This window comes from Hippoglossus stenolepis, chromosome 15, assembly GCF_022539355.2.
Source record: "Hippoglossus stenolepis isolate QCI-W04-F060 chromosome 15, HSTE1.2, whole genome shotgun sequence".
In the NCBI taxonomy this organism is placed as follows: Eukaryota; Metazoa; Chordata; class Actinopteri; order Pleuronectiformes; family Pleuronectidae; genus Hippoglossus; species Hippoglossus stenolepis.
The window spans coordinates 22,276,299-22,301,040 of record NC_061497.1 but is presented as its reverse complement, the minus strand read 5'-3'; the positions used below and the strand labels follow the sequence as shown (position 1 = coordinate 22,301,040).

At 44.0% G+C, this 24,742-nt stretch overlaps 1 protein-coding gene across 1 annotated transcript in view; it reads left to right on the top strand.

Annotated features, from left to right (window-relative positions):
• The first annotated feature begins 733 nt into the window (after positions 1 to 733).
• Positions 734 to 24,742, top strand: part of tmem132e (transmembrane protein 132E) — a 334,649-nt gene continuing 310,640 nt past the window's right edge. The window contains exon 1 of the mRNA XM_035179084.2: positions 734 to 1,963. Coding sequence (XP_035034975.2) covers positions 1,903 to 1,963 — 61 coding nt within the window. The 5' untranslated portion in view covers positions 734 to 1,902. The remainder of the gene's footprint in view (positions 1,964 to 24,742) is intronic.

Here is a 24,742-nt window from a genome sequence, read left to right as displayed (position 1 = left end):
TTGTGTATCTGCTATAATGGATCATTAAAGATTATCAGAGATGAATCTTTAACCAACATTCACCATGTCTTAAATATCTTCTTAAACTCTTATTTACAGTCTATGTGTATCTCAAATGTATAGACCATAAGCATATATGTATATCTATGTATATCTCTCTCTATATATATATATCGAATATACATCATACTTTGGGATTCAAGCTAAATCATCATTTCATTGCATTTATACCAGAGTGTGAGCATTAAAAAACAATCCAGCAATAATAATTATAATAACAAAAACAGTAATAAATATAATAAAATATATATATATACATTATAGTGCTGTTCGGCCTACTTCTATGTGTACTACTAATAAATTATGACTACTACTAGGGTTACTGAGCTGCTTCTACTTCTTCTATATATTAACATTATAATTAATACAATTGTTTTGTTATTATAATTGTTGTTGTTATTGTCATTATTATTATTAGTTGTAGTAGAAGTATCAGTAGTAGTAGGCCTGGTAGTGCGATAGGCTACTTGTGATGAAGGAATTATGATTGCCCGTATCATGTATAAATTATATATACATATATTATATATGTTTACATGCATTGAATACAATGACACAGTATTTTCATTTCTTCGTAAAACTACATTAAAATGTTTCTTCTTTTACTCTGAAACCCCCCACCGGACGTGCGTGCCGCCCCTCGCCACCTTGACGCGCAGCAGCTGCGGTTCAGTATTTTAAGGTGAACACGTTGAGTTTGAAGCGGAGTTAAGAACCGGGACCGAGGCGGCTTTGGATCGGAGAGGACACCGAGAGAAGCAGCTCCAAACCCCGCAACAAACCCCCCCCGCAGCCCGGAGGAGCGCAGCGCGGGATTTACGCACGATTCAGATTCAGACCCAGACCAGGAGCGGAGTTGTTGGGACTTGTCCGCGGCGCAGACTCCGGTGAGCAGCGGCAGAAGCACCGACGATGCTCGGCTCCGGTTCTCCGGCTCACACTCCTCAGACCGACCCGGAATAAGACGCGTAAAGTGGGTGTCCCGCTCGTTCCTGCTCCACCGGCTCGAGGAGCGACGTCCCCCCGCTGAGCGTCGCCTCTCGCCGCGGTAGGTGAACTACTGGAACCCGGAGGATTAAACACATTTTAATGACATTTAACTGTGTTTCGGCTCCGAGACGATTCCCCCACCGGCCCCTGTGTGAACGAACCGGGAGAAGTCAGTGACAGCTGCGGCGGAACGGTGCGTATCCCCCGGGTGGACCCTCTCTTTTCCCCGGCCCCTTCTCTCGAGCACCGTCTCCATGATTTACGCACGGATTTGGGTTTTTTGAATTTTGATTCGGAGACTGGTTTTTATCACTGGTCTGTCTGGAGCTTGTTGTGCGGGGCGAACACGCAGGGCTGCGGGAGCCAGGACGCGCGTCATCTCCACTCCTGTCCGCTGGTTTCTGATTCTTTCTGGTGGGGGGGGTAATCAGGCTTTTTGTTTGCGCACGATCACTTCCAGGAGCGCGGTGGTTCCTGCCCGTGTCCACTCGGAGCAGAGCACCGTGAACTTTCTTCCCCCGCGTGGAAACCAGACCTCGGCTCCTTTTCCTTTCATGTCGCTCGGAGCAGGCGCGGATCGGCCGTGCCTTTGATCTGCTGCTCGCCAACACGCATGAGACACGTGAGGGGGACAGCGGCGGCTCTCTGAAGACCCACAGTGAGGTGGCACTCACACGCACGCACACGCAGAGGGGGAAAAACGCGCAGATATTTATCTTTTCCATTGCGCATTATCCAACTTGAGACGCCCGGAGGACCTGCGCTCGGCACCGCGTGGAGCCGAGCACCTGCACCGAGGTTTATTTAACTGGAACAACTGGGATTTACCGTCCAGCCGCTGGGATCTCTACCATGTCCGGGGCACGGGATTTCAGATGGACCCTCCTCATCTGTGTGGCGGCTCTTTCATATGGTGAGTGGACACCCCCCCCCAACCCAATCCCCCCCTCTTCTTCATCATCCTCCTCTTCCTCCCTCTCCAAACATCCCTCCGTTTCAATTGCGTTGCATTGGAAAGTGTTGGTGCCAAATTTCTGCAACATGCTGCTGCAGCAGAGGCAGCTGCGGTGGTGATTGGTCATTTTGGGATGATGGACACGTGCACACACACATGCACACACGCGCACACACACAGTTGTGTCTCCATGACTTCAGAAGACATTACATTGACTTACATACATTTCCTGGAGACTTAATCTAACCTTAAATGTACTACTTTCCTGACCTTTACCTTAAACCTGAACCTTAAAACATGTCTTCACCTTAACATTTAATGATTTACATTGTGGATACTTGCTTTTTGGCTCCATAATGTGACTGTGTATAGAGATTTATGTCCCCACAACATGAGTAATGCGTGGAACACACACACACACACACACACACACACACACACACACACACACACACACACACACACACACACACACACACACACACACACACACACTCCACCTCTACCAACAGTTAAAGCTCCTGTTGGACTCCTCTGGTTCTTTCTGGTGTTTCAAGGGGCTCTAAGTTAAATATTGAGAATCTCAAGTCCAGTGTCTGAGATCAATCGTCTTCATTCATCAAGTTACCATTCTCACCATCACCGTACTCAAACGCACAAAGAGGCAGCAGTACTCTAGTACATGTACTGGACACCCAGTACAGATGAAACCACAGGGAGAGGTCAGTCTGCCACAGCCACAGACTTACAACATGTTACACAACACTCAGTCCTTCGTCTCCTTTTGATTTCATCTCCCGTGCGTGTTCGCCGACTTGTCTCTGTTGTAGTGCTGCTGCAGATGATTCCCTGACATGTCCCAGTGATCTAGTTGGACTCCAAAAACATTAATCCTCCTTTTAATATCCAGCTCCTCTTTATCGATGCGGCAGCAGCAGTGTTTCCAGCGGCGAGCCGAGGAAGCGTGGAGTAAATGTACTGCTGAGGGGCGAAATGAGGAGAGACACTACACACAGTAGCAGTTCAGTCTTTGTTAATGCATTTGCAGCCCAACTTAAAGACTCAAATGCGCTTTAAGTGAAGACTGAGTGCTTCACCTGCCGCTCGGAGGCAGAGATCCTCTCTCGCTCTCTGCCCAACCAGCCTGTGCATCCTTCTCAAGCGGTTCCTGCACAATATCTCTTGCCTCGGTTTCATTACCACACAAAAGAAACGCCTACGTGTGCACTAAGGAACATACTCTCCTTGATGATTTCGCCAAGGCTGCGAGGCCAGCGCTGCTCTGCCTACACACCGCCTGCTAACGCCTGTGGTCAGCGTTGCTCAGCGCAGGGATACCCACCTTCCCGGACCATGATGGCGCTGCCTGTCAAAAGCAATTGCGGTAACAGATTTGGCGCATGGCCCGTTGCCTGCGAGGATGGATTCAGAGGCTGTCGGCCTCCGAGACCTCGAGTTCCTCGCTCACACACACACACAAGTAGAGGAACCTCGCTGCTCTCAGCCTCGCCATTTACACCCGTCGCCTCTTGTCCCACTCATATGCTAAGTAAACAATTTGCAAGAACACTTCAAGAGAAATGATGTCGACTTGCAGCGAACCAGACAAATCCCCAGGTGTGAAAAAGCAATATCGTGAACCGCCCAGGAGAAAATACAGTTCTGTAATGAGCCCATTATTCCTCATTCTTCTAGCTAGATTCATATTTTCATACAAATTGGCTGGTAAACAAGATAAAGATTCATTTTTCTGCAGAGACGATTAAATATAAACCTCACTGGGGTTTTTTATCAAGATGCTATAGATGTGTTTTGTATTGGCTCGACCTGCAGGAATCTAACCTGGCGATGAAGAGGAGTTACCGCTCCTCTTGTCATGAAGGTCAGAGGTCAGGGGATCAAGGTTTTTACTCCAGGACACTTCAGCTGAACTATGAATTCTGGGTAGCGATTGTTCTGGGCGTTCGTTCATATTCAAACAAATGGGAAACCAGAGTTGATGTTTGATCTGGAGATTTGAAATGTTTTGATGGTGAAGCTCATTCGATCCTGGAGCTTAGTTCAAAAAGCAGAATGACACTTTTTTACGAAACTTTATTTTTTAAATTGTCCAATTAAAATATATTTCCAAAAAGGAAGTGGCGCAGAACAATTAATCTAAATCTGATTGAAAATGGCAAAGTGCAATTTCCAAATCGTAAATTGGAGCTGTGAGTTTTGATAAATATAGAATTATAAATGAAGCACTGATGATGATGCCCCGTTCTACGAATTCAATTCTCGTTAAATTCTAAATTTAGCATTCTCACAATTTTTTTTTTATTGCTTTTGCAAAATCTGAGGAAACCTTAACGTCATCCTTTGGTACCTGATAGTTTATATTCACTCTTTTCAGTGTTACTTAGACCAAGACTAACTAATTATACACGATTACTACACAATATATACAGTATACTACATTATAATACTTTATTTCTACCTATAGAGAAACTTATGGGGCTAAATCATCTGAAATGAAGACCTAAAATTACTACATGTTTATGAAAGAAGACATTAACCTTCAGGGAAATGGAGCAGATGAGCTATTACTGTGACTGATGATCACTTTCAGGATACATAAAGTAATTTACTGATTACTTTTTGATTAATCGTTTAATTAATGAAGTAAAGAAAAGAATCAACAAGTCATTCACAATTTTAAAGAAACATTCAGGAACCAGATAACGTTTGATTTCTTTGCTTGAAAAATGGATCAGAAACTATGAATCCGCTATCAAAATTTTTGCTGTTGTTTGATTTATCCCCTCGTGGTTCTTCTCCTCCAGTGAAAAACAGCAGACGCATTATTTCATAAAGCATTTGTCACATATTTAATGGGTCTTCAGGCAATTATCTTCTATGCAAATTGATCGTGAGACCTTGGTGGTGGAACAATCTCCCCGAGGAAAAGCCTGGAAATGCGGCGTTGAGCGAGATATCGTGGTTAACCAGGATAAATGGATTGAACAGATTCGCAGCGTTCCAGTGAACTAGGTGTGGCCAATGCACTGATTAAACACCAGCCACTCGCTCGGGGGCTGCATCTGCAGTCAGGTGCGTAACACGGCCCGGGAGCAGTGTTTGTCCAGTCATGGTGTGCATGTAGTTGGCAGTCGGCCCGGCACCAGCGTTTCTCTGAGAGTAGACGCTGGACAGAGAGCAGACAAAGTGGCAGTGTGGCACACCCGCTCTCATGTTCGGGGGCCTAATTGATTTACATGCGGTGCAATGAAGCCTCGGCTGTGCTGTGTTTTTGAAGAGGCCTCGCGTTTCCCGTCCCTTTTGTGTGGGAAGACGCTGCTCGACATGCGGCAGAATCCACGTTTCTCCGTATGCGTCGACGCCTCGTGCCTGCAAATGAGCCGCCGCCGCTCGGCTCTTCTGTTTTTGTTTTCGCACGACACCGATGTCAGGATCTCTCACTGTTTCCGGTGCACCTGTCACTTTTATTTGTGTCGGTGGAGCATATGGCGTTTTTCAATTTAGCTAGCAGCTCTCAGTCACTGCTTAAGGGTTGAGCTTTCTGTAGCACTTCCTGTCTGCATCAGATAACGGTAAACCCGTTTTGGAAGTTGTATTTTCCTTTTTTTTTTACTTCCAAGTGACAGATGGGCTCAAGGCTAAAACCAATCTGTGCTCTCCCAACAGCCGGGTAACCAGCGAGAGCAAACGAAAACAATAAGAGGAAAGAAGCTGTTACTGGAAAGGGAGGCGGTTGTTTGACTTGTTCTTTGATTACAGTCACACATCCTCCTCTTGGACCTGTCAATCTGTTTTAATTGATTTTCTGGATTCAATTCTTTAAAAAAGAAAAAAGGCCTGAACTGGATTTTTTTCCCCGTTATTGTTGGAAAAAGAAATCTCTCTGAGCCGAGTGCTCGAATCCTGTCGATGCTCAGAGCTGTGTTTTTGCCCCGAGCTCCTGCTTCGGAGCCATTGTGGCTCTGCAGTGGTCGTTGTGGAGTGAATTCTAAGGATGATGTCCTTCATCGGCGGTGAAAGGAACCTTTTGTGAAGCACTGGTTTCCTCAGATGTAGCGTGATGCAAAAGACCGTCCACGAAGGGCTCCGAGGCTCGTCCCCCGCTCTCACTGAAAGGACCAGACTATTTGTTTACAGTGCATTACCCCCTTTTCTTGGCCGACCTTATACCCAGTGGTCTTGAAAGTCTCGAGCCCTTTGAAGCGTGCGGGTCTTTTGGCCAGGGGTTAATACTCGAGTAGGAATCAATTTACCTCATTGAAGTTACCCCCAGTTGGTTTTCAGTTGACTAGATGCATCCACTTCTTGAAAGCAAAGATTAGTGCAGTAAATGTAACATGCATTATGGATTCTAACCATCACAGCCCTCTCTTCCAGCGCAGTAGACTATGGTTTGCCTTTTTCTCCACGTCTTTGAAAACCCTCTGATATATGTGAAGTATTCAAGGCTCCTGGCATCACTCCTGCAAAGCAGTTGATTTTGAATAGTAAAGCTGTGACGTCTTTTTTAGGCGCTGAAACTGTTTCCTGCTCCATACGTCTCATCCCATCTGCCTTTTTCTTGCAATTAAGCTGCTTGAGAGATATTGTCGTTTGTGTGTTGCTGTTTCTCTCTCTGGACATTACTGAAAGTAATCTGCGTCTGAAATAATCCACCACCTGCTTGGTTTGGAGAGTGATGGCGTCATATGGGATGATTAGGCTGCACGTGATAACCATAAATAACAAGCCGAGCGCCATTATCATGGTGTTGAATGAATCACACGCAGAGGATACATTTGTAAATGCAGATTTTCCTCTTTATTACGTTTTGTGGAGCGTATATAAAAATGGACGTAGACTCCAGGTCCGTAAAAGTGAAGCCAATGTGGAAGTGCCAAACCTGTATTGTCCTTAGCCAGCAGAGGGCGACACCACTTGCAAAAAGTTTCTTCAAAGTCTTTCGAAAATGACTCTACTTCTCCCTTGATTTATAACGTCAGTGAACATTTTCCTGAGGAGTTTGTCATAACCCTTCATCAGATCCACTCCAAAAGTTAATGCTTCCTTGGTCAATACTGCGCCCTTCCACCAAATTTTGAAAGAATCTGGTCAGTAGTTTTTGCGTAATCCAGACACGGAAATTAAAACTTTAGTTGGAGGTGAAGCACTTTATGCATTGGGGCGTGGATACTCTGATTGACAGCTTCTACCATCCAATGGGTGGGTGCAGGTTGCAGGTGGGCGTGCAGTGTTCTCCAGCTCCACCCCCCCGCTCCAAATATGGTTTCTTCTGGTTTAAAAGAACAAGATGGCGCTGGACAAAACGCCATAACGGCAGTTTACAAACCAAATGGGGGACATCACGGTGTCTCTACCCCACATTTTACCCCATGACATTTAAACATGATGCATATTATTTCCTGGTTCAGCTTCCTGGAGGAGAGACGGGGACACGAGCACTTCAGAGTTGCATGGACGCCTCCCAGCTGCCTCCCAAATCTATGAAGTTCTGTAGCTATTACGCTCAGCGGGGGGGAAATCTGTCTCCTACATCACACGATCACATATGCTTCGTATGTAATCAGTTCTCGTAAGCTGCGTGTTGCTCACAGATTCCACAGCTTCTTTGATTTTGAAATAGCTTCCTCCACTGCCTCTGGTATGATGAGTCAGACTTAAGGGGATGTTTCAACCACCTCAGATTCCACATTTGCATCATGGGACAAACAACTGTGAAGTGGAATGAGATGCACAGAGATCTGTCTCGTCGTTGCTCAAGGGGACACGGCCACTTCTTGGACATTTCTTTGTCGTCCAATGGGCTGTAGTTAATACCTTTTTTTTTTTTATCAGATTTCATCACCTGAATGTGATGGCACCCACTGCACCGCTCTTCCTTCGCTCTCAGTTGTGATAATAGCCGGTGGTCTCGTACTCGCACGGTAATATATCTCAGAAGTGTAGTGTCCCCTGACAGGCGGAGAGAGAACAAAGAAAAGGTTATACTGAAGGTGGAGGCGTTAATTTCTCTCAGAGGACGACATGCAGAACATGTGGCAGTTGACACATGTCCACGAGGTGTGCGTGTTGCCTTGCAGCCGGGGTTGTGTAATCTCACAGAGGGTCTGAAGAAACGAGCCGTGCTTATAAAACCGTGCCACCTTCCTCGTGCTAAAGGAAACCGTTGTTTACTGTCTAATCGAAACCCTTTATCTTTGTGCTGTAAACTGCTGAAGTGCTGCAGCATTCCCCTTGTACGAGTCTTTCAGAGCTCTGAGGTTTCACTGTGCTCAACGCTGGATATGAGATAATGGCATTGGACATGAGTGATGATAATCTGTGAGTGTTTAAGATTAGTTACACACACAGCTTGTGTCATTCCTCGGACTTTAGGGCCTCGAACGACCCGAGTCAGAGCAGATAAACCGCCGGCTGCAGAGGCGTTGGCCCTGCTGCTTTACATACCAGCAGGATTTCCCGGTGGACTCTTAGCCTCCATATGAAGGATTTTTGTGGGATCAGTGCAGTGGAAACAGAAGAAATATGACCAGATTTCTTTTTAGCTTTCAGTGAATCTCAGTGTCTCTGTTCCCTGCGCTGATTTTCCAGTGCTGCAGATCTGCAAAAGGACTCCAGACATGCTCGCTCCAGCCTGGCGACCAACCTCTGCGTCCTCCTCTGCAACCCGCTCGCGCTTAATTCCTCCTCAGCTCCATATTGTGTTCGGCTGCGGGATTGTTTTTCCTCCCTGCTGCAAGTTCACAGACTCGCTCCGGCTGGTTTTTACCCTCAAAGTACTGTTTCTCGGCGTCAGGAGTCGAGGTGTGTGTTTGAAGACGCCGCGTGTCACTGCAGATTCGTCCCCGTGTTTGACTTTGACGGTCGTTGGTATTGGAGTGACATCTTCTAATGTGGTGTCGGATCATGTCGTGGGAGATTTATTGTAAATACGAGCGGCAGACGGGCGAATCTCCGCTCCAGTCTCCTCGTGGTAATTACACGTCGGAACATGTGGGTTCAGTGTCTCTTTTTTTTTTTTACAGAATAACAAAGTGTACGAGTGTCAACAGAGTCGGCAAACACTGCACTCAATCAGCGCACTGTGTCTCTGACATTCAGAGGACACTGGTCCACTCAGGGAAATCAAATACTCACTGACATGTGGGTTTAGTTCCAGGTTTATTAGAAATTCTAAATTAGATTCCTTTTGAATATGAGACGCTCTCCGGCTTTTCCACTTCATTTCCAGAATTGAATGAAGCTTTAGAGAAAATGTGCAAAAATAGGACAAAGATATTAACGTAGCTTTTAGTATTTTAAAAGGAATTGATAACTTGAAGGATTTCTAGTTGTTTTCTACAAGGACAATAAACATTAGTAGAGTGTATTGAACCTTTAAACTATACACAAGCCATGTAGCTGACGAAGGATGAGAGTTTCCATCTGTACGGGCTTTGTCCCCCGTTTGACAAGTTTATGTTTTCATTGCTGTTTGGTTATTTCTTTGTTAGATTTGATTGATTTATGCATAAACAACCAAAGCGATTCTCTTGAAACTTGGTGGCAGGACTCAGTTTGTATCAGGGAACAACACGTTAAATTTTGGCGTTTGATAATCTCTTTCTTTAACATTGTCAGATAGGATGATTTTGACATTTTCACCAATTTCTCAGGAAATAATCATGGATCTTTAAAGAAAATCCCATTTGATTGAACCTAAGTCGACTGTCAGGCCTCAGTGACGTTCCCGTAAGGAAATAACATTATTACAATATGAAAAAATAAGCGTTGCTGTGTCTCTACAGTTTTCCCACTCGTACACTTCCGTACTGCTGTTTTTCCACCTGCCTCCAGTAGCCATCAGCTGCTCCTGTTAATCTCCGGAACATGACAGGACGTCAGCGTTCTCCTGTCGTCTCCGTCTGAGTGACAGCTTCCCCACTTTGTGCGGCTCTGTGTGTTGCAGTGTACCGAACACAACACTCTCTGGAGGTTGATGTAATTAAACGTTGCAGGTTGGTTCATACTCGGGGCCAAGATTTCATATTTTAGTTTTTTTTTTTCCTTCCTCTGGAGTGCTGCCATTCCTGAAAGCCTCAGTGTTTCGCCCGGGGTCACACACTCGGCTTTCACTACCGGTTGTTGTATTTACCAAACACAACAGTTTCTAATTCAACCTGCCTTATCTAATATTATTCAACATGAAATTTTAATTAACTTTTACAGTTAAGGTTTCCCCCCTCCTCATGCGCCAGTTGGAATTTTTTTTTCTAATTTAAGAGCACATATCTAAATAAACATTGCGAGATTCTTCGAGAAAAAATGGAAATTGCTGCGGAACCGGTGAATGTGATTCCAGACAAAGAGTCGTCAGTGTCCTTGGCGTCTGTGCAGCGCTGCCAAATGTGCGGATCAGAAACAAAACGGGCTTTGAAAATGAAGCGATTTGTGAACAGAGCCCACGTCTGGGTTTCATTGTGCGTCGAGTTTGTCTCCAAATAAAAACCCGCGGATCCGTCAACAGCGTCGTGCGGGACTTGTTGAGAGGGTGGAGTGTTGGTATCTGCGGAACGTACAGCTGGAATCTTGGTCGTATTGAATTTAACACGGAGAAACAAATGCTGTGTGCAAATGAGGCCAGCGCGACGTCGACTGCACTGGATTCGCCTGACTTCAGTGATCGTGTTGTGTACAAAACTCCAAACAAGCACCAGCCTCTGTTGTTTAGTCATGATTAATTCAAACACGCTTATTTTTGGTGACAACGGGGAACTCGCTGAGGGGGGGAAAAAAAAGAGAAAAGTACACAAACAGTTCTTGTCTTTGTTGTTCATATTATCTTTTTCTGCTTCCACCTCCCAACAAGCCATTGATTTACACTCTAATCCAAACGGCGCCAAATGGAGCTTTATCTTTTCCCTTTAATCGTTAATAATTAACTTTACAATTACAACAACAGCACACGTTTTTTTAAAAAAAAGTTACCTCATAGCACATCAGTCACAGTTTCATTTTTTTTTCTGCCACGGGGAGAAATACGACGTCTATTTTCAGCCCCGAACCCCATAAAAATTGGGCTCTGTCTAAAAATGACAGAACACATGGACGAGGAGCCGCTCGCTCGCTGAGACCAGTCGTGGATTCATCCTCTCCAGAATAAAACCTCGGCTCAGGGAAGGAAAACTTCACTGCTGGTGTTTGTTTGCTATTGATTTTCTGTTCTAATGAAAACTTTTTTGGATAATTTCTTTCCGGATCTTTTCTTAGCATGTGGTATCAGGTTCGGCGCAAGGATGTCGGAAGTTGGGTGCCAAGGGGGCTGCAGCACCCCCTACTGGCAAGGGGTGTGAAAAAGTTTACTAAACAAACCGATAAAGATAAAACTAATTTAAGAGTAATTGATTTTGAGAACATTTCTGATGCACAAATGTAGAACGTGACTTAAGTAACCTTAGGTGTGATTTCTGATGAGGAATAAACCTGCATTTTGTGTCCATAGATTAAAATGGGACTATGCTGGTTTGAAACATATTTGTGTTCCAAGTTTTTTGTCATTTAAAATGTTGTAAAACTTGTGTAAAGTTTACTAAAAGACTTTTTCTTATCAACCTAAACTCTGACTGACTCCAGCATCCCTGGTTTGGATAAAAATCTTGGAATGAAATTCTGTTTTGGGTTCGGTCTCTTTGGCTCGGCTGTCTACTTGATTTCTTTTACACTGCACATTCCTGTAACCGGGGAAAAGCTTGTGCTCGGGTCGGGTGAAGACACAAATCCAGAACACCTGTCGAGTTCGGCTCTGGTTTGGTTAGTTATGTTCTCGCGGCCCGAGCTGCAGCTTTTGCCGGCTCGGAATCAGGCAATCGAAAACTCCCTGCAGTCGGGTTATCTTAGAATTATTGGTGCACTTACTTCAGTACAGTACAATTAAAGCTTCTGTCCTCACTTGACTTGGATCTGCTCTTCTTTTTTTTTTTTTTTACTCTGTGCACTCTGGTCTATGAAAACATCTCTTTCCTACCCTGCAGCTGCTGCAATGCCCAGTGTAATCAATTCTTTTATTGGGTTACATAGGCTGTGAGAGAAAAGGAATCTCTGTCTGGTCTAATAGCCCCGGCTATGCTATATTAGGTCCAAAAGACATAATAATAATTTTACTATAAGCCTATGAAACAGGATTTAACCCAGACAAAGCCAAAGGAAGCTGTGAGCCCCTCCACGTTCTGGCTCTGGGCTGGGACACTGTCAGGCTAACACTTTAACACAGGCTAGAACTTCAATCACACATCGGAGTAAACATCGCTCTCTTTGATGAACAGAAAATAACTGGTAGCTCTTAAACCTGTCTTTAAGCAGTTATGTTAAATTAGTACGATCTCTCCTCCCCCTGCCTCCGCCTTCAGTTTGCATCTGCCGTACTCACACATGCTGCTTCTGGAAACACTTTGCTAAATGTAAATCTTACATGTCCACTCAGAGATTAACCCGACACTCGTGTAAAATACATGTGAACACCCGGACTGACAGAGAAATGTTAAAAGAGCAGCACATTCGTCCACAGTCCTCGTTCTGTAACGTCCTAAAAACTCTCATGACGTGGAAATGCATTAAGAACCTGTTCAATTAGCAGCGGTTTAATCTTTTGGCTCTCAAAGCGAAGCATTACTGGGGCCCAGGGGCCCAGAGCAAATATGAGAACTTGATTAATTTTGCTGCCGTTTAATTGACTTGAAAATATGCCAATTTGAGAATATTAAAATATGTTGTTATAATCTATATCGTATTATCAGGGGGTGTGGGGGGTGGGGGGAGCTTTACGTGCTCGGCTGCATGTTGCGTCGCTGCTGCCGTCAAACCTCAGTGTTGGCAATTTGTTTCATGTTGTGTTGTCAGTGTGCAACACAAACGCACATCTTTTTGCATTTGAATTTAAAAAATGCACAGTGGTTTGTGCTTGCCAAGGACTCACAACACCTCAGACTGTTGCCTCTGGAATATTTTTACTTTATTACATCTAGGGAAAAATATATTTTAAAGCCCAGAATTGGCTTCTATTAAGATGTTTTTCTTCCCGTAGAGCAGCAAGTTAGTTTATGTTGTACAGTTTAAAAGAATTAAAGCATTGTACTATACGGACATCTGTGTTCTTACATACTGTTGATGGTTGTCTTAGAGCAGTAATAGATAAAATTTCCCTAAATATGCCTGATTTATTAAGATCTATGTCGCATGTATCTGTGAAAATATCCAAAAATGAAATGTTAGAGAAAGTGATCCTTTACTGGATCTGTCCCATTGTGTTTTCATGGAAATCTGCTCCGTATACGTAACCCCCGTAAATAATATATCCTAATATTTCAAACATTTGAGAGATTTTATTGTTGAAATGTCTGTTTCTTCCTTCCCTGGTCTTAAAACCCTGACCCTGACCCTGGATGCTGCCGCGTCGCCTGGATGCATCGAGCAGTAAACACTCCTTCAGGTGGAAAACATCTTAAAAACAAAAAATCTGCTGGGTGAGGAGTGTTTGTTCCCAAACACAGGGGGCAGATGGGAACATTTGTTTTATAAGCTATAAACCTCAGCCGCTGGCTCAGTAATCATTGAGTCGTCGGTATTGATTAAAAAACTATCAACCTCCCACTGATAGATTAACGTTGTTGTGTACGGTGGGGGGGAGGTTCGAAAACACTGGACTGGCTTGAAATGATAGGATAAAAATAACTTGTATAAAGGTAGAAAAACTATTATTATATATAAACGCTGACGTCCTCTTGAATAGAAATATGCCCATCTTCACGTTGGACTATTTTCCGCCTGTGATATGAGGAGGGTTTGATTCTTGGCTGCGACTGTGAAGCGAGTGAGCTCAGGCTTGGATAACGATAAGGTGGAGAAGCTTCTGGATGCAGCTTCACATTCGACGTATACGCTAACATATACTTTGCCAGCCTTTGTTTTTTTCATATGAAATAACAGTATGTAGCGTTCACACCACATATGGGCAGATCCAGTGTAAATTGAGCCAAAGAGTAATAAAGTTCTTTGTTCTTTGTAACTCGCAGCAGCTTCTGAGCGCCAACCTCAAAGAGGCTTAGAGTAAAATGTATTAGTGGTAGAGATCTCAAAGGACACTGGGGAGGAGAGTGTGGCCTAAATGCACAAGATAACGCTTCAAACAATTAAGTTCTGCGTAGACTTCATTACTCTAATTCTGGAAATACTTGAAATCTGTCGGAGGTTTGCTTTGCATCAGACGGAATTTCAAAGTGAAAGTATTTAATGTAGGGCACTTTTCTAACGGCTGGACTTAAAAACTTTGCAACAAGTTTATTTATTTATCTATTTTTTGTTTGTCTCCTTGTTTCTAAAGTTAAAAACAGACAATTAGTGAGCGCCTCCATAATTAGTAAGAAAGTTTAAAGTTCATCCACAGTCTCTGGGCAGAGGCTCCAAAGACCGGGTGCGTTTGCCAAAGTCGGACGAGCGCTGGCGCGATGAGAGAAGTCCGACCGATATCATGTGGGGCCAACGCTGGCCTCCTGCCTATGGAAGAACAACATATTGGCCCAGGAGATAGATGTTTGGCCAGAACTGTATATAAATCTATTAATTAAGTTTGTCTCAGTTACTGTTTACCTGTGAATCCAACAAAGTAAATACTCCCATATACTCTCACATGAAATATGTGTCATCAAAGTAGAAGTAATTATAGGATATTCTTTTTAATGATAAAAGAAGAGCCACTTTGATCAAGGTTCAGTCAATATGCTTCACATGCAGGAGCTTTATGCCTCTTTCTCAAAGCATTTGCATCATATTTCCTTCAATTATTCTGAGATCACATTTTCTTTTCTTTGCAAGAAAGACCATATATATATATATTTTTTTAATTGGCTTATAACTGCCTGAGTCTGTTACGGTCAACAGGAGATTTCAGCTGCAGCCATGGATCTTATATAACCAGGCCTGGGTCTCATATTCAGTCCAATTGCCTTCTTTATAATGTAATTTCACGTTTTTATTATTGATAGTCTCCAAATTCACCAATCCTCTTCATTCCCCTGATTGATTTGTCAGTTTCTTTTCCAATCATTGGGAAATCCAGTAAAGGTACCGACCAGTCACGCCTCCTTTTCCCACCCAGGAGCCAATCACTAATCAGCGTCTCGTCAGTAGCCCAGTCAGCCGTCTCCGCTTCCTGCCTCCAGATGAGAAAGTCCCACCACCTCCAGAATCAGAGTAATGATTGCCAAACTGCCGGGTTGTGTTACGGGGATCATTAGGCGTCTAACACCAGATGTCCAGAGCAGAAACTCCTCCTCGGAAAACCTCTGCACTGTTCGTAGTTCTGGTTGCATGAATGCGTTTGGCAGCTCGTAACTAAAAACAAGAAATCTCCGCTCGGTTCCTGATCGTTCTCGATTTAAAAAAAAAAACTAAAAAAAACTGTGAAGTTCAGGGGAGTTTGATCGATCGGCCCCGTCGGCAAGAAGCTTCTTTGCTCCCTGGACCTGCTGACGTGGGGGGTGTCCTGCTGATATTTGCTAGTATCCATATTCTGCACGTTCTGTTCATGAGAGAAAAGCAAATGCAAAAGATTGTGGTTTCACAGAAAATATAAAAATTGAAAAGAGAGAAGGAGAAATGAAGCAGGATTCACCCGAGTGCTCCACCAGGTATTTTCGGCAGAACTCATGCAAACTATTCTGTGGGAGATATTTTACCAAATTGCAAATTGTCTTGTTTTTGCCACATTTCAAATAACGTCTTTCTCCTGTTTTTTAAAATTTGTATTGTTTATAATGGTCTCATTGTTTCGAGTAAACGAGAGCAGGACGTCCTTGGAAATCCTCGACAAGGTGATGGACACCTGCTGTTTTCTGTTCATGCCTCAGATTCCTCAATTTGGGATTCTTCAGATGTTACAGACAATGAGGCTGCTCGGGATTTTGAAATAATTATTTCCTGAAATTAGAAAATTTATTGTGCTGATTTTCAATCGCGTGTCTGTGTGTGTGGGTCTGGAGCTGCTTCAGAAACGGTTTCAAACGCATACTATTATATTTGTGAGGACACTCGTTGACATATTTACTTTCTGAGACAATATCCAGACAGAATCCTAACCCCCGACTTGTCCACTTACCCAGACCCCCACCCCAGTGGTCTCTACATTACAGAGGGTAAAATATAAATCGCTGCGGGTGTTTGACTGGTTTATTCAAACCAATTGCTGTGGGAACAGTTCCAGATTCTATTCCCTTGACTAATGGATTATCCAAACCTTAACCAACCAATTTATTCACCTAATCCCAACATCAGATGAGCTCTGCAATCAAATTTAATTCCCCAAGCTAATGGAGCCACCATTCATCTTCTTCTCTTCCTCCTCCTCCTCCTCCTCCTCCTCCTCCTCCTCCTCGTCCTCCTCCTCCTCTCCAATGTACAGACAGTATGAGGAGCCCTGAGTGACGTGCGCCGGCCCGAGCTTTGCCCTCGGCTCGCCCTTCTCCAAACCATGTAGTCGTTGGTCTGCATTGGGAGAGTTACGGTGATAGATCGTTGCCTCTAACCCTGAAACTTATCCCATTTCTGCTCCGACCAGCCGAGAGTGAACTTTACAACCTGCTCGAGCTGCACCGCAAACTTTTAGTGCGGTCGAAACGTTGCCTCCAGTCACACATTTTTGGGGATTTGCTGCTTTTTATTTTTGAAGTGTTCTTGGACAAATCTCCAATAAATAAATAAATAATTTTTAAGAAATAACAAAGGCTACACCACACACGGGTTAAATTATGGATGGACCATTGTGTGATGCAGGAGGAGATGTGGTCCTTGACGTCATGGAAGGACGACGCACCTCTGCATCATTTGATTTCCCCTTTACTAACCCTAATCGTAAACTGATCCTAACCTGAACCTCAAAACCAACACTTAGACAGTCCCTATAAGAGCATCGGAAAGTACGGACGAGCTAAAATGTCCTCAATTTCCCCAAATGCCCTATAAGGCCTAATAGTCCACACAAAGACAGACACACACATTAAAGCAACACCTGTCCAAACAAACCGTTTCCCTCTGTTTTGAATATGGAGCAAATATGTGCGTCTTTACATTTTAACTGATAAGACGGTCGTGCTTTTGTTGCATCTGAACTGACCCCGATCTGTCCGACTGTTCCCTCGCTCATTCATCTGGACGTCCGTCTGTCGCACATTGTGTTTTCACTTTCCCAAATCGTGGCGTTTGGCCTAAGGACGGAGCCACAGCATATGTTTGTATGTCATGCATCTTTGACGCCACAGATTGCAGCTCAAGAAAAGATAACGGTTTGAAAACAAGATTTTTCTCCCTTTTTAGACATTCGGGCCATTACCCTTCAACTCTCCACTCGCTTGGAAGAACATATTGTATTTTTCTCATTTGCTCGTCTTATAAATCGTGACTTTGTGCAGTTTTAAGTTGTTTTTTTCTTAAGATTACAGGTTGTGTTGTCCTTGTCTGGGTTTTAACCTTCGAGCAAGTGTGGTGTTGAAACTGTCTATTAGCTGGGATAAGCAGGGATGTGATGTGCAACGGGAATGAACGGGAGGAGTAACACCGAAGCTTTGAATCATCAGTTTTCATTGTGAAGGCTAATTTAACTTTCTGTCTATTCAGACCTGCAACAAGGGCGGGATCCAGGGTTCAGTCAAGGTTTTCAGCTATTGTGACTTGGCAGAGACGAGGTATTATATCACGTATGACCCCCACTGTTGCTTTAACGCTGATGGGTCTAATGTTGTATTCTCACTGCTGGAGTCTGGTATAAAGGGCTAATATCCCACTGTGCTTTCCGGGGCTTGACAATTAATTACTTGGATAGTGTCAAAGTCAGCAGCTTGTTTCCCCGCTGACCTCTCGCTGTCGGAGAGGTTGTCAGTCGCCAGTCGAGCGTTTCTCTTAAATCTTAAAGACAAAAATCTGTTCGGGAAATGTAAATGCAAATGAGTGCGAACACAAACACCGGCTTAGATATCTCATTTAATTTACTTGCATGTATAGAAAAATCTGCATATTAACAGTTTGAGAGGGATGAGAATTGTCGACATTTACAATAACACTATTTCTCAGCCGCTGAGGCAGATAATGTAAATCGTTCGTTGTAAATCTTTGCCTGTTCCCACAGTTTCTAAAAAAAAAAACACTAAATCCAGCAAACTCACTGAGATTCTTCCTCTTCTTCCTCCTCCTCACACATATCTGGTATCGACTGAGTCTCGGTCAGTGGGTCAGCAGCCACGTCGCCTCGGTCTGAATCTTCATTGTTATTTCCATCGTTGTTTTTCGTCAATAAAACTCTGCTGAAATCTCCCCTCGCTTAGAACGCCGGCTGATCTCTAAAACACAACTTTAAAAATGTTTTCGCAGGTTATAGGATCACCAACAAACAAACTACATTTCGTCTCACACTTGCGTCTTTTAAAGCGAGAAGCACACAAACATTGCACCCAGTCTCGAAGGTAAATGTTGAATCGAGTCTAAATGGGTTAAGTCTTCAAGGAAATGTTCAGAATCTATAAAATATGAATAAAGATAACTATTGATCAACAGCTCTATATAAGTTTTTTTATGGCTCCAGAGGGAAGGGAAGTCTGACAAATGGCCACCAGTGGCATCTATCGAGTTGATATCAGTTGTGGTTGCAGACGAATGTCAAATTCAGACCACACGGCTTTTCAAAGTGGGCGGATCGAGTCTTGCAGTCGTTGAGAATTCCTCCGACAGGACCGACTGGAAGACGGGAGGTCACACATGCTCGTCCGCCAGGAGAAACCCCCGACTACTAAGTGACCAGAGTGCACGAAATGTGAGAACGGTTTTCAGTATATCTCATTTAATTTACTTTCACTAAATTACCGAGTAAAAACTGACAGAATTAAAGTTTGAAAGGGAGACAAATGCTTCAAGGGAACCCGTGAAGTGCTTTGAACAGATGTTCGCTTGTTTAATTTTCCAAACAAACTCGGCGCAGTTTTTATTCGAACGTTTTCTTTTTACACTTCCACTCATCATTCAAACACTTTTCTCCCTGACAGAGTAATTGGTTCGCTTGCATGACCCTCCTCCTCCGCCGTTCACGTTGAGAAGTCCCGTGCTGGAGGAGAGTAATAAAAAACGTCCGCTTGCGAAATCCACCTGAGCATCAACAGTTGACTCTGTGAACCTCCTCTTATTGTTTTGTTGAGATGTGCAGGGGATCTGACAGGCGGCCCTCTGCGAGACGAGCGTGATCCCCAGTGACGGACGGGAGGTCCAACGCTGAGAAACGAGCGCCGCGACCCCTCCTGGGAAATCAGACACGGAGCGAACGGTGGAGAGCGAGATTTCGTTCGCCTTACGGTTGCACCCGTGTGACATTTGGCGCTGTCGAAGCAGTCGTTTTTCCCAGCGGGCGCTCTGGCCTTTTTGTCAAACACGCCAGATGTGAGGCTGTTATCCGTGCAGAGTGTGTGATCTGGGTGAAATGACCAAGTGAACTCTTGACTCGTCGTACTTTTAACGAGGATTAAAGTCGGGGGTGCTGCTCCATTAGTGAATTCCCAAATGTTGCTGAGGTTTGAGGTTGCTGAGAGTCAGAGACCCGGAGAACGCCTAAAACGAATTAGTGTAAATATTGATAAACACCGGTAGATAAATAATTTGTACAGCGTATATACAAATCTCCAGGGAATCTCGTTGGGAGTTCTCACCATCTGTGTCCAACTCGACCCCCCGTAGAGAGGCTTCACATGTTAAAGCTTCATGCTTCCTGTTTACCGCCATTTCGAAGCTTGGATTTCAGAAACAGAAACATTCAGTTGTGTCACGGCAACGCCTCCGTTTGTTTCACCTCATCCAGACGAGCCAGGATAACGGGTCCTTTCATTAGACTTATTTTTCATGTCTTGCTGTTTTTTGTCATGAAGAATCACGGTTTGCTTCACTAGAACTTAAGCCTGCCTCAATAACACCACTTTTCTTATTTTAATACTACTTCAAAGGGGAAATCCATCTATTTCACACATTAAAGTTTGTTTAGAGGCTTCGAATAGCGCTTCGGCTTCTCTGGTCTCCAAACTTTATTCCCCCGTCCCATGTGGTCTCGTTACCTGTAGTTGTCGCAGATTCGTCTATTCGCCTGCTCGAAACCTAGACTGAGGAAGCGACGTGTCGTTGAGCCTCTCGAAATCCGGCTTTTAAAAGTTCACTCAAAGCGTTTGGCGACTGCTGATTTGGACACTGATTAAAAAGGTGAATTCCAAAATTCGGCGGCGACTGCAAAATCGGGCTATAAACCCTGAAGTGTGAACGAGGCATAGGTTTGAAAATGAAACAAATCTGGGGGGGAGTGTAGTTGGAAAGAAGTGAACTTACAAAACCACTGTAGCCCATTCATTATCTCATTTGCCTTTCCATTAGCCTCCCAGTTCTTGACATGGAAGAGGGAAGCTGGGAACATAAAAGATGATTTTAAAAAGCTTGTATCTGGACTGGCTTGTGTGACAAGGTCGCAGGGACGCAGGGTTTAACCTTCAGGGAGCAGAACAAACCCGTTCAACGTTTGAAACCTTCCCGCAGGAGACGATGTGACACGATCTGATGGCGCTCGGCGAGTCACGTGTCGGGCTGATTGATGCTGTTTTGACCCTTTGCATCCCGGGGATTTAAAAACCTCATTGAACGAGTGACGCTGTCAGTCAAGTAGCAGCGGCTAAAATTACAGCGATAATCACATAGAAGTTAGTGAAAAGAGCCGAGCTCACCCAGTCCTGGGAGCTGCTCTTGATGTTGATGGCCTGGGGGGTGTTGTACATGACCTTCCACGTTCTTTAGTTATCCCTCCCTGATACCCCGCCCCCCCTCTCCTACTGCTGGATGTGAGCCTTCCCACCCACAGACTCCTGCTTGTGCTTGCTGATCCATCTTGCCAAGTTTGATCTGCTCCTGCTGAGCACTGAACCCGAGTGTCAGCGGTGGTTTGTTTTCTCCCTCCGCCGCCCAGATTCCTCAGCATTACCCGTTTCGTGGCAGCACAGATTATTTGAATGAACACGTTCATCACTCGCACTCGTATTGAGTCGTCTGTCGCCTGAAACTGGTCTTCAGGGCACATTTGAATGGGCTAATCCAGCCCATATATCCGGATGGCATGTCAGGATAATAACCACTATGTGGTCGGAAAATCAAAATCCCATTTTCGCAGCCGGCCACTAATCTGCTGGCCCATTTGGCCGGCGCAGGAAATGATAAAGCCCGCTGACTGTCTTATGTTTAGAAACGAAAGCTGTTTCCTGAACAAGTACCAGCAGCAGCAACTGCTGTTTGGCAACGTCTGTGCACAAAGTGTGTTTTGTGTATTCAAGTGTGTGCGTTCTTGGGTTGATGTTTCCAGATGGAGCGTTGGGACGTGACTTTGCTCCGAACCTTTTTCCTCGGGGGGCTGGATGTCGTCAGCAGAGACGCACACACACTCCTACAGGATGATTGATGGCACGTTGTCATATATCATCAGCGTTTGCATTCAGGGAAAAACATTGTTGTCAGGAATGATCGTTTACAGATGCATTTCTGATGATGACATCCGTCTTAAACTACACGTATTTATTTGAGCCGTAGTAATAGATGGTTAATTTGACACACATCCATGTAAAAAAAAAAACAAAGAACATGGATTAGTGATGGCTACACACAAATTGATGGACCTCCAGTGCGCGCGCACACACACACACACACACTTGGAAATAAATGATCTTATCATGTTTATCAGCTGCTAATTGGTGCACCTGGATTTGTGGCAGGCAGCTTTAATTACCTCCCACAGGTCCCATAATTCTCTGTGAAATGCATGATGGGATTCATCAAGTGCCGGTTTATTCTCCATGATGGTGTGATATTTAAAAGACAGATCTGTCTGAGGAGAATGATGAGGTCGAGGCTTTTCTCTAAAAAACAAAGGGTGCTTCAGATGTGGATGGTGGATCAAACGGTGAAGTTTCTGAGAAGTAATTATTTCCATTAGCCCCAAGATAAGTCGCACTTGACAAGAAGGTTATGTTTTTCGTCCGTGTGGAGTTTGGATACTCGAGCCTGACGGATTCGAACGTGCCGGGTCTGTAAAGTTTTAAAGTATATTCAGGTTTGGGTGGAGTTCGGTCACAGTGGCTGGGTTATCTACGTGATTTCTTTACACTACGTGCGTCTGTAGTGAGAAGAAACCTCGGGCTCGGGTCGGGACACGAAGAAAAGACGATGCCTGTCGGGTTTAGGTCAGACAGCAGGATTAGGCAAAAACTACTCAACAGATTTCCATGAAATGATGGGACGTGGACGGAGAAAGAGAAAGAGATTACATCTTTCCTAGAATCCGGACAAAAGGGAACTTCTAGGAATTCAAAAATTATCTTTAACTTTGCCAAATGGGTCGTTTATTGACATTTTCCATGGGAATAATTCATGGATGAGTATGTGCAGGATATTCTGGTTGGGTTGAGTCTTCCTGCAGTGGCCGCAGGTTCAGTTCCGACCCGTCCTTTTGCTGCACGTCTTCCCCGCTCCCGCTTCTTATTTCATGCTTAACTCTGTCCTGTCAAATAAAAGCTTAGAGCCCAGAAACTATCTTTAAAAATAGCAGCGTGGTAACAGATGGTCAGAATAAGAAATACCCCCCCAAAAAAACCAAACAATAACAGTCTTTCTCAGTGCGAACTTCTGTCTGCCTTGTTGAATTTAAAAGTCGTGTTATGACAAAACCACGACTGTAGAGTTTTATTTTGGGCTGAGCTTCGTTCTGAGACACATTTTTCTTCTTAGTGGACTCATTGTGCAGTGGTGTGGTTTTTCAGTCTGTGTCTTTCAGCCACAAGCAGTTTATGGACAAATCTCCCGGACGGCTCAGACTGATCTTTACCACCGAGTCCAGATTGTTTTATATTCTGCTGCAGCGCTTTTCTTTCTTTCCTCCGCTCTGATCCAGTTCAATCACTGAGACGACCACGTTTTTCTTTTTTTTTACTGCCGTTGCAACATTACCGCACTTATGTTCGCCTTCGTCTTTTCGAGGACGTCGGCTCAGACAAGTTTACACGTTTGTTCAATAATCTTACCGACGATGCCGTCATTCCCGCATCCTTTTTCATTCTGCTTTAGTTCTATGTGCGTAAGGATCCACTTCAAAAGTCCAAATTACTTCTTCATTCACACAAAGAGGCTTGTTTTGCATTTTCAGAAAGAAAACTACTGAGAACGTGATCATAAAAACAACGAATGCTGAAGAGACTTTTTCACATTTTCTGCTTAAAGATAATTAATTGAAGACGTCTTATTGTTCATTCCCTGTTTTTAAAAAGGACCCTACTGGGAGACACAGAGGACTTTGCTTTCTTGTCTTGAAATCAGTGAATAGTTGGAGCTTGGCTAATTTCATCATCTCGTACGGATCCGTCGAAGTCCGCCCCTCGACGGGTTCGAGGAGTCGGAGAGTGAACGTGATGCAACAGGAGCTAATCAGCTGTAAGTCTGAATCACGGGATCAACACGGTGGATTTAAAAGGCTGAGGTTGTTCGTCCCTGGAGACTTTGTGTACACCGCATTGATTTTCTTATTTTTTTAAATACTCGTTTCAACCCTGTTCAGTTGTTTGCTAAGAGGAGACGCACTGAAAAGCTGGAGTGACGATGACGATGTGTGAGATCCTTGAGTTTTTGATACAGACAAACGTCCTTTTGTGATGTCGGATCACACCGGACTGGTTTTCACTGCCCTTTGAAATCTTACTCACTTTGAGATGGTGCTGCCAAAACAAATCTGACCTATTTTTCCACTTACTTTTATAATAAGTTTAAATAAGAGCACTTTTCATTCTGTGTCATCGAAGGGTTATTTCATGATACTAACCACTCATTACTCAGTTGAACTTATTACCTTTTGGGAAGTTATGTTTTCATCTACGTTTGTTTGTTAGAAACATTAATTGCATGTTTATTCCTGTCAAATTAACCAAAATCTTGAAATCATGCCCTATGTTGCAACGTTAAATAAAACATGAAGACAAGGGCCTGGAAACAACCAATTACATTCTGCTGCAGATGCAGATTAAAAGTCAGAGCTAGGAATATTTTTTTTTTCTCTTCCAGCTCCAATTTTGGTGGAAATGGGTTTAGCAGTTTTTGCGTAATCCTACTACACATTAAACAAACCAGATTGGTACACAACAGTCTCTTTAAATTCAGTGAAGCTGCACCAAATTGCACAAACTCATAATTTACCAGTTCCCTTTTTAAATACGTCTGTGTTTGTCTGGATCCACACCAAAGTTTAATGAGTTCATTCTTTCCTCCATGTCTCATCCTTCCACTAAGTTTGCGGGAAATCCGTTCAGTTGTTTTTGTGTAATCCTGCTGACAAACACAATGAAAAACAAAACTGCTGTCCTCAACCAACAGACGCCTTCCTCTTCCTCCTCTTCCTCCTCTTCTTCCTCTCGCTGATTTTTCCATTGAGGAAAAAAAAAAAGCAGAATCCATGAATAACGAGCAGCTTTGAACTGATCCTCGCTGAATGATTTTTATCAGTGAACTCCTCGTATGGAGACAGTCTGTGTTTGTTCATCAGTGGAATAAACACCAAATTTCTCCCGTCATCGCCGTCGGGAGGGGGGGGGGCAGTGACATGTGATCCACCTGCTGTCGGGCTGATCCACTGTCGCACCATCT